Source organism: Nuphar pumila, chromosome 2, assembly GCF_984573655.1.
Source record: "Nuphar pumila chromosome 2, dmNupPumi1.hap1.1, whole genome shotgun sequence".
NCBI lineage: Eukaryota > Viridiplantae > Streptophyta > Magnoliopsida > Nymphaeales > Nymphaeaceae > Nuphar > Nuphar pumila.
Genome location: NC_143250.1, coordinates 11,228,722 through 11,238,512, shown reverse-complemented (window position 1 = coordinate 11,238,512; position 9,791 = coordinate 11,228,722). Strand labels below are relative to the sequence as shown.

General features: G+C 40.1%; 1 protein-coding gene across 1 annotated transcript; it reads left to right on the top strand.

Moving 5' to 3' along the window:
• The first annotated feature begins 398 nt into the window (after nucleotides 1-398).
• Nucleotides 399-2,264, top strand: LOC149844753 (disease resistance protein RPS2-like). Its single transcript, XM_089986163.1, has one exon. The coding sequence runs from the start codon at nucleotides 399-401 to the stop codon at nucleotides 2,262-2,264; it is 1,866 nt and encodes a 621-aa protein (XP_089842289.1).
• The last annotated feature ends 7,527 nt before the right edge of the window (nucleotides 2,265-9,791 follow it).

The following is a 9,791-nucleotide window of genomic DNA, read 5'->3' as shown; positions in this document are numbered from 1 at the left end:
TTTTTTATTTACAGGAAGAAGCTAGCTGCTTTTTTAGAACACACTTTTGTAGGGAAAACCTTGACTGCGGAGATACATTCTGAGCTTTTTTAATTAACCATCAAAAGTTTCGTTCTGATAGTGTATTTTTTATTATTGCCAATATTTTGTTGAATGAACCAAAATATCTTGTCCAACGAAACCAAAATATTTTGTTGAATAGTGGACCAAAATATTTTCCTAATGGATTAGACGTTATGAATAATAAAAGCTTTGGATTTTTCGAAGATAAAAGGGCTTCTCATAGGGGGTAAAAAAACTGACGGCCACTTACATATAAATACATTTGATTGCACTTTTTCTTCTGAAGCAAAAGTTAAATTAATCTTGAGTGCGTGCTTCTCTCTTTTTATGCCATTATGATTTTTCATGATCATGTTTCTCACCTTATCTCCATTCGTGCTGCTCTCTTTTTGCGGACTGCTTTCAGGAATGAGGCCAAGCTGATTCAAATCGTCACTGAAAGAGTTTTAAGAGAGATCAAATATGTGGCTATCCCAGGTTCATTATCAACCCCAATCATCAAAGGTCCGACGACCACCGAGTACTGGAGGAGCATCATGAACGGCTTACATAATACGGATACAAAAATGGTTGGGGTATGGGGCATGGGTGGAGTTGGGAAGACATACATTGTTTTGAATGTATACAATACATTGCTAAAAGCAAACGATAAATTATTTGATCACATCATATACGTAAGAGTCTCCTATGGAGATACCCTTGAGGGTGTGAGGAAAGAGATTGGGACGCAGTTGTCAATTAAAAGCCTGGATGAGCTAAAAGCTGCAGTATTGTTGAACAAGCTACTGGGAAAGAAGTTCTTGCTGATTCTCGATGACTTGTGGAGATGCATTGATCTTCAGGCACTGGGAGTTCCTGAACTGACCATAGAGAATGGCTGCAAGGTACTCATAACAACCCGCAATCGTAGCATTTGTACTTCTATGGGAATTGATCAGAAAGTAGTCGAGATAAAGCCTTTGCCTTCTGAGGAATCATGGCAGTTATTCTGTGACAGAGTGGGTGAGATCCCGGCTAGTCTTGAGCCCATAGCTAGGCAGGTCGCTGACAAGTGTGGTGGTCTACCCCTTGCAATCATAGCAGTAGCAGAATCCTTGAGAAATGACAGAAATTACGTATCATTGATAACTGCTTTCCTTGATTTGAAGCAATCAAAGCCCTTAAACCAAAGAATGGTGCAGCAGGCGTTTGATTGCTTGATGTTAAGTTATGACCGCTTGGAAAGTCAAGCGCTAAAAGAATGCTTCCTGTCATGTGTGTTCTACATTGATAAGTTTGAGCGTGAGAAGGATCTTCTTGCTGTAGATATTGAAATTGAAGGATTGAATGACTGCAGGAAAGGTGTTGGAATAGGTCTCCATTCAGCTGAGGGGTTCGATCAACTGAAAAAGCTCAAAGACGCTTGTTTGTTAAAAGATTGTCTAGATGATAAGCATGTATGCATCCATGAGGTTATAAGGAGCATGGCTCTGCACATGACATCTGGTAGATTCATTGCCAGGAATGACTGCAAATTAGAGGACGGGCCAGAAGAAGAAGAATGGGAGTTGGCTGAAAAGATATCACTAAGGTCAAATCTAATATCAAGTCTGCCACCAAACCCGGATTCCCCCTATCTTAACTCTTTGTTGCTTGATGGTAACAAGTATCTCGAGGAAATTCCAGAGAAGTTCTTCGAGCACATGAAAGGGCTACGTGTTCTTGATCTATCTCGCACAAGAGTGGGCCATCTACCAACATCCATTCGGCATCTTGTTAACTTGGTGGCTCTCAGGCTGACAGGATGTACCATTGAAGAATTGCCAGAGGATATTTCTGGATTGACTAACCTAAGGGTTTTCCACCTTGAAGAAACAACTCGTCTCAAGAGGATCGCAAGTGGGGTGGTGTCCAAGCTTTCCTCCTTGGAGAAGTTGCATATGCATGGAAGTGCTTATGATTGGAGAGTAGTGGAAGACACACCAAGCACGGAGGCGGATTTACAAGAACTTGGGTGCTTGTCACACCTTCGTGTTTTAACACTCACAGTGGCATGTGAGAAGGACTTTGAGTACGTCAAGGATGCCGTCTCCCAGGAGAAGTGGAGCAAGATCCAAAGGCTGGACTGCTATATTCGAGAAAGTAGCAAGACTATGCAGTTCACTCCTGAAGTGTTGTGGACAACTATAACAGGGGAAGACGACGCTTTCAAAGAAAAATAAGGAAGACAAGGTTGGCTTACTCCTTGATCGTGCAGACTCTTTTTTTTTTTATACCATCTTGAACTTGTACCAGATCGAGCCCAACGTGGGTCTTCGAGATGGGATCAGAAGATCATCCGAGTAGGTCGGTTAGCGATCGAGGCATCGAGCCAATAACCAGGCACCACATGACCAGTAAGTGCGCGACCCACTCAAATATGAGATCTTACAAATGTGGTTTGGTTCTGTCACCCTCTCCATCACAAGGGTAGTCTTTTTGGTCCCATACCCACTAACCGGTGGCTACCCAAGAAAAGCAGGCGGCTTGCCGGTGCTTTGGAGTTGTGAGTAATTAGCGTGTGATAGAGAGGGTTTGAGAATTTGCAATTGTTCTTCTTCTTTGTGTGTTACGTTTGTTTTGGACCTTGTGGGAATATGAATGATGATCTCAAGGAGTTCAGCACAAATTCAGTTCCCCTCATCCCCTATATTGCCATCCCAATCGTTACCTCATCTTGGGATGCCACTGATTGAAGTTGTTTTGATCAAATCTAACCTCAAAGGTGTGATCTACATGGTTCACTCATCTTGGGATGCCACTGATTGAAGTTGTTTTGATCAAATCTAACCTCAAAGGTGTGATCTACATGGTTCACTCATCTTGGGATGCCACTGATTGAAGTTGTTTTGATCAAATCTAACCTCATAGGTGTGATCTACACGGTTCATTTAGTGAATACAAAGACATTTGAATCACCATAATCCAACTTTTGTATGTAGGATTTTTTGGCAATTAAAAAATGGACAGTTTTGAAAATGCCAAATAAAAAAATCATATTCTTTGTCTAGAAACAAATCCCAAGGTTGATTATCGTCAAATTGACCATGCAGAATCGATCTATGGAGTCTAATTTGATGAAAACAACTTGCAGCAATGAGATCTCAAATGAGATATGACAACGGAAATGAGTGGAACCAAAGCCTTTTTTTTTCTATTTTGGAGAATGGAGCCAAACCCGTTAAATACATGCTACGTATTTTGAAGACCTATGAATTCATTCTTTATTTCAAATTGATTGAATTCCCACATCCCCCACCTCACCCCAATAAAAGAAAAAGAATCCCATGTCCTTTCCCTTTTTTAACTGGGTTAAAGTCTGCTACAATTCTTTGCATGTACAAACAATTTAGCAAACTTCATTTTTTTTTTTAAATTTTTTAGAACTGACTCCACATATGTAAGATAGGAGCGGTGGTACTGTGGCCACTTCAGGACCAGGTAGAGAAGCTTTGGCAGAATATGCCACTGCAATAGGATATCTGATCTGAGTGCTTTCCCAATTTTGGGTGTGCATAATGAATAGCGAGTATTCCTTGTTTTGAATTGTATAGCATTGTTTTGTCTTTTTTCCCTATATGCTGTAATTGTGTACATAGTTGTCATGAAAAAAAAAATCTACATCCTCTTTCTAGTAGGAATCTGCTTTTGAATTGCTGGAACCGACCTGTGTACAGTTTTTTTCAACGATGCAAAAATCAACAGCGACAAAAGCACCTTTTTATTGACTCAAAGAATCATATTTTTGCATCAGAAAAACATGACCCAAGGATCGATTTTCACTAAATAAACCATGGTGAACACATCTACAAGATTAGATTAAATCAAAACAGCTTAGATCAGGAGATTCCAACTAGATTGTAGGTACAATCTACTGTATTAAAAGTATAACCTTTTCTAAATTACTCACATTAAAGCTTAATTTGGTCGTTTTATTTTAACTTGAGATTTTAATATTATTCATGAAGTATATCGCTCTTGCCATGAAAGAAAGTAATTCTCAATTGCTGGTTGGAAGTAGCAATGTGTTCTCTGGTGGATTTGTGGGATCAGATTTAGTATGTCCAACCATGACCTATGAGTTAACATTGAAAGAGGTTGTTATCACCTTCACTCTGCATCATAAGCTATTAACATGCCAATAGTGTGGGTGCGAAAGCAATGCAATAGATAAATTGTGGAACAAACCCTGACAAGTATTAACCTAGATGAACAGACTGAACTTGGTAGACAATCAGTTTTCTTGAGCATTGACCAAGGCGTATGACCTTGGACCATTTCTAAATTGTTGAAGTTTCGTAAATGAGATTGATGGGCTTAGCTAGCAGCCAGCTGTAAGTTGGAATTTGCATTTTCCTGTCTTAATCAACAAGTCCAAACTGTCCAAGGTCATTTTCATCCAAAATTTGAGGCATTGGTAAATGTTTATTAAAGTGCATAATGAAGCTTTATAAAGTCAAGGCTTATCTCTAGCTTTTTTTCCCCTTCTCTTTGGGTATTTAATTAAGGGAAACCTGGCTTGCAGGGATTTGCAGGACACTCTACCCAAGGTTTACTTCATAGGAAGTCAGGCACATTTAGTGACCTGCATCCATAGGAAGGTTTTTTTTCGTAAAAAGAAAAAGGGGAAGACTAGTTCAAGTGGTGATACCTAGTAAAGAATGGTGCCCTGCTATATTGCCCACTCCCAAACACTTAAAATCTTAGCAAACAAACGCTTTGACATCCTTCAGCTTTAAAGCCTTAAGCCAACCTACCTGTTAGGTGTGGACTTCAACTCTTTGGTGACATTTATCTGGTTCGAATCCCACAGGAGTACAACTTGCCTATGAAAAAAACTAAAAATTGCTCTTACACGTCTTTAGACTGATATTTTGAATTCTCAAATTTTTTTTTTGGTGACTGAACGTTGGCATGGAGTGAGATCTTTTAAGATTGCAAGTTGGGGAGCCTTTCCAAAAAGAAACTCATTTTCAAAAGAGACTCTTCATAGGGGTGAACGGGCTGTCCCAACCGCATCCATCACAATAACGTTAGGGCTTGATAGACCTCTCTTTGGCCTTGAACCACCACCAAGCCCTCACCAAGTTCAGCCTCAGATCCTGCCTTATTTGTCATGGGAGGTGTCTAGTGCGATTCTGACCCTTTAAAATTAGATTGTTCTTGGACCGGCACAACACCAAAAGTGGTCTCTAGTGGCGCTTGTAAAGTGCCACTAAAGATCTTTGCCAGCACTTTTTAAGTGCAGGGAGACATAGCCTCGCCAAAAGTGCTGCCAACACTTTGCAAAAGTGCCAGCACTACTTTTAGCGACGCTATTGGCCTATTTTTCGCTGCTATAGACTTATAACGGCGATAATTCTTCCCAAAAAATCATCAAAATATATTTTTGGGAATATATTTGACATTGTACGGCAACCATATTTATAAATGACATTTGTTGAGTAATAACAACCATATTTATAGCTCGTCGTTAAAGGGTGAACCACCAACCGAAAATAATAGCATTGTACGGCAAAGTTGTTTTAAAGGCGGGATAGGATATAACAGTGAGATGCCTGATGCACCGTTATAGGCTACTTATAGGTTATAACAGCAAGGTACTATTTTCCGCATTATAGACTATAGCGGCGAGATCCTGGGCATCGTTATAGCCTGTAATATTGCACCTGTCCCCACGATGGTGAGTGATTAGATGCTTAATGCACAAATATTTGTGCAATCATATTGCACCTCTGAGCTTTTTACCTTATTGATTATGGGCGCACTAAAAAAGGTTGGCCAATTAATGAAGAGCTTCATCAGGGGGGCCTCATCCCACATCATAAAAGCCTTGGATGGACCCGCTATTTTGGTCCCTACCCATAATGAAAGGCCCCCATTGAGATCCAGTGTTTTCCCTTCCCTCTTTAACTTAAAAATACACATTTTCACGTTATTATCCTTTCCTTTTTTGTTTAGACCTCTTCCATCTCTAATCAACTTCACTCTTGTGATTAATGCATGAGCCCTGTTCACGAAGAGCCTCCTTCGTGAAAAGAGTTAGGCCCACCAGCTGGCCTAGTTTTTAGGCAAGTCAGCCCGTCACCATTTTACTGCTCCTTCTGATGCCATACAGTTTTATGTGCCCTGTAAGGTATCTTCATTTCAGCATCCCCATGCCAACCTTGCCTAACACTGATTGCTGCGGTCCTGCCCACCTCCCCTCGGCAGCGAAAACCCGGCCCGCCGTGAAATGCTGGAATTAAATAGTATGAGGTTCGGGTCGCTCACACTAAGCACTTTTCCGCAACACCTACAACAGTCCCTCTACTTGAAATCGTTGTAGAAACATTTCCCTCAGGCCCAATCTGTATCCCTCGCACCATTCTCGGATAAGCTCCAAGATCCTTCGTGCTCTTAAGAACCATGGAAGGATCCATTGGGCCCAGGAGGGGCTCGAGACCCTTTTAAAGTTTTGAAATTTTTCCTCCTAAACTTTTGTATCACAAACGAGGTTGGTTAAACCACCGTTTGTTGACTTGTTGGTAACTTGCATTACAAGCAATTGGCATGATCCCATTTAAAAGATAGCAGGCTGACCTTTTGGTTTTGGACTATACCTTTTTTTTTAATCTCTTCTGCTTCTTTCCTTTCTGAGAAATGAGAAGTGCTGCTCTGTTATTACTGTTATCATGTTGAATGTATTAAAGAGCTTAATACCTGTTTTGACTTATGGAGTGGGCGTCATTATGGGGAACCCAATTGTTAGTAGCTCAAGGGCAGTCTAGTCACACTAGTCACAAGAAAAAGGGGGATTAGAGGTGTATCCCATTTCTCAATTCAACACAGCAAGAGCAATTTGTCTCTGTTCCTGGGCAACAGCCCACCGTTCTCTCTCTTCCACCCATCATTCATTTACTACTTACTCTCGCTCCTCACTCCACCATACTCGGCCTTTCTCTTTCTTTCCCCCTTTCTCTCTCACTGCTGAGAACAAATCCTACTGTGTACTTTCTCTAATTTCCTCAACTCTTTCTTCCCTTCCCCCGTGTGAAAAACTTCAAAATAATAAAAATGAGAAGGCAAATGTTGAAATCGAAAATGCCTTCTTCAGCATTACCATATCCAACGTGGAAGGTCATTACAATGGTTTTTAACTTGATTCAACTTGCTGGGTTTTATCCAAATGAATTTTCTGCAGTACAAGTGTGTCGGTTTTCAGAAATACGAGGGATTGATGAAGTTGCTGAAAAGATGGCAGCAACGAGATGAGATTATTTGGACTATTTTATTTTGTTTTATTATAAATTGGTTTTGCCCCCTTTAAATAAAATCCTGGATCTGCTACTGTTAAGAAGCTTCAGGATCTTACATCCGTCCATCCCGAGTCTTCTTGTGTCCTTTATTTTTCTCCATTTGCTGCATGGTGACAGCAATCAGTTGATCTCTCATCTCGGGGAGGAACGACCAGGTCAGGGTCCATGTAAAAGAAAGGGAATTGCATTGTCTTCTTCAGGCATAAATCATGCATTGCAATGGTCTGAATATCCCACATGAACCTGCGAACGTCCTGTGTGCAACAACCTAGCCTCTAAACAATCTTTTAAGGCCCTTGATAGCTTTAGGATGCTTGAGGCCTGGTGGCCTTCTCCAATCGGAGGAGATACCCCACACAGATAGCAAGTGACTCAGACGTTCAAGGACAGCCTGGTTGCTTGACATCCCCTGCTTTCAATGCAGTCCGGCCACCGATTCCATCAGCAGACCCAACTTTCCAATCTCTGGCTGTAGTTACCCCCCGACGACCCTTTCGTTAAAAATGGCAGTCGTCACCTGAATGGGCTTCCGGCAAGCTCGAAGCCAATGGCCGAGCTCCGGGAGACTTGCCACTCTCCGACGGTGTCCCGGCTGCACTTCCCTCATTTCTTGGGTTCCTTCTCTTAAGATAGTAAATCGAATCCATTGTAGCACACATATTTACAAGAACTTTGGGTCTCATACTGGGGCAGTAATTGCTTTCGCTTTTCATGTTATGAGACACACAAAACAAATGCAACCATATTTACTTGTATATGCATATCATTTTAAAGGGATAGATTATAAGAGGTGAACAATCACCTCATAAGCACAAGGAAAACATAATACAATAGAAACCACACGTTGTTCTAAAGGATGACAAAACCTTGAGATTACAGGAGGTTTAGCCATCGAGTGCATCATAGGGAATTCATTGGCCAGTTGGGCATTCGGGAACCAAAGAATTTGGAAATTAGTTTGAATTATTCAGTTCACTGAATGTTGAATTTTTACGAACCTCCTTTCATTTTCAAGAATTCATGGAATAATGAATGTGGGATCAGATAACTCTATCAGACACAAGACCCACTCGTGTTCAATATGGGTCCTCACCACGGATTAATGTGTGATGTTTTTCGACTCATTGCTGCTTTAAATGACAAAGATGTTATCAATTGTAAACCTATATTTGGTTATTTATCAAGAAGAATGGAAGAAAATGCAGAAAACCGAGCAAGTATTTATTCTCTCTCACAGCTAAAGTTCTAGGTTGGAGGAACCCTATGGGAAATGGCTATCTAGGTTCTAGCTAGCTCTACAGTCAAAATAATTCATACACGTGCTTTTTTAGCCAAGCGAACAAGTCTAACCTTATCATCCATCATTTTTTGTTAAATCTCAAAAATGATAAATGAGTACATGGCTCGCAGCATGGCTTAAAATACCAGCTAATTTCTCTCTCCCTTTCTTACTGTTACATTAACGAAATTATCTTTCTCTAAAAAAAACATAGAAGCTAGGTTGGTCCCTGAGATGTCTTGAGCAATCCAATCAACCTCTACGCTCACAAGGCTACAAAACTTTCACTTCGAGTTCCCATTTATCATCACTGTGGTCCACTACATTGCATCTAACTTCCAACTTACAACTATTCAAGGCTTCTTTTTTACTCTTCTCTCATTCTATTTGATAATGCAAACGACTTGTTGATGTCGTTATTTCCTCTTGAGATGCACATAAGCCAAAAAAAAAAAGCAAAATTTACAATTTTAAAGTAGGAGTACCCACAAACATACACATTAGGTACCATCATTTTAATCTGGTGATGGGAGGGATGTAAATGGTTCCGAATCAGATCAGATGTGGACAATATTTGAGTAATCCGATGTTGGCTAAACGGATTCTAATAGTGACAAGCGCATACCATATATGTTATTTTACATGTAAATGGATTCGGATATGCGTCAAATTCGGCAGCGAAAAAATCAAAGCCATATCCAAATCTGATTATAATGGGATATTGTTTTGACTTACCAAATGCAGCTAAACGGAATTGAATTAAAATCTGGTTCATTTACATCCCTAAGTGATGGGGTGATTAGGAAAGGTAAACTTGGAGATTAGCACGTCCCAAGGTGCTACAGGCCTCATGTCCATATACTAACAAGCTCTCTCTCTCTCTCTCTCTCTCTCTCTCTCTCTCTCTCTCTCTCTCTCTCTCTCTCTCTCTATATATATATATATATATATATATATATATATATATATATATATATATACTTATTGGAAAACTGAAGTATCACATAATAGATTGGAAACCAAAATAAAGTGTTACGAACAAATACTTTATTTCAATCATGCACATTAACTGAACATGAGCAATGGCTACATTATTTATTCATAGAATAGACATAAAGACTGTGGATGCCAAT

Excerpts from the sequence above, each read along its gene's own strand:
- LOC149844753 (XM_089986163.1), top strand. The coding sequence starts at position 399 with ATGATTTTTCATGATCATGTTTCTCACCTTATCTCCATTCGTGCTGCT.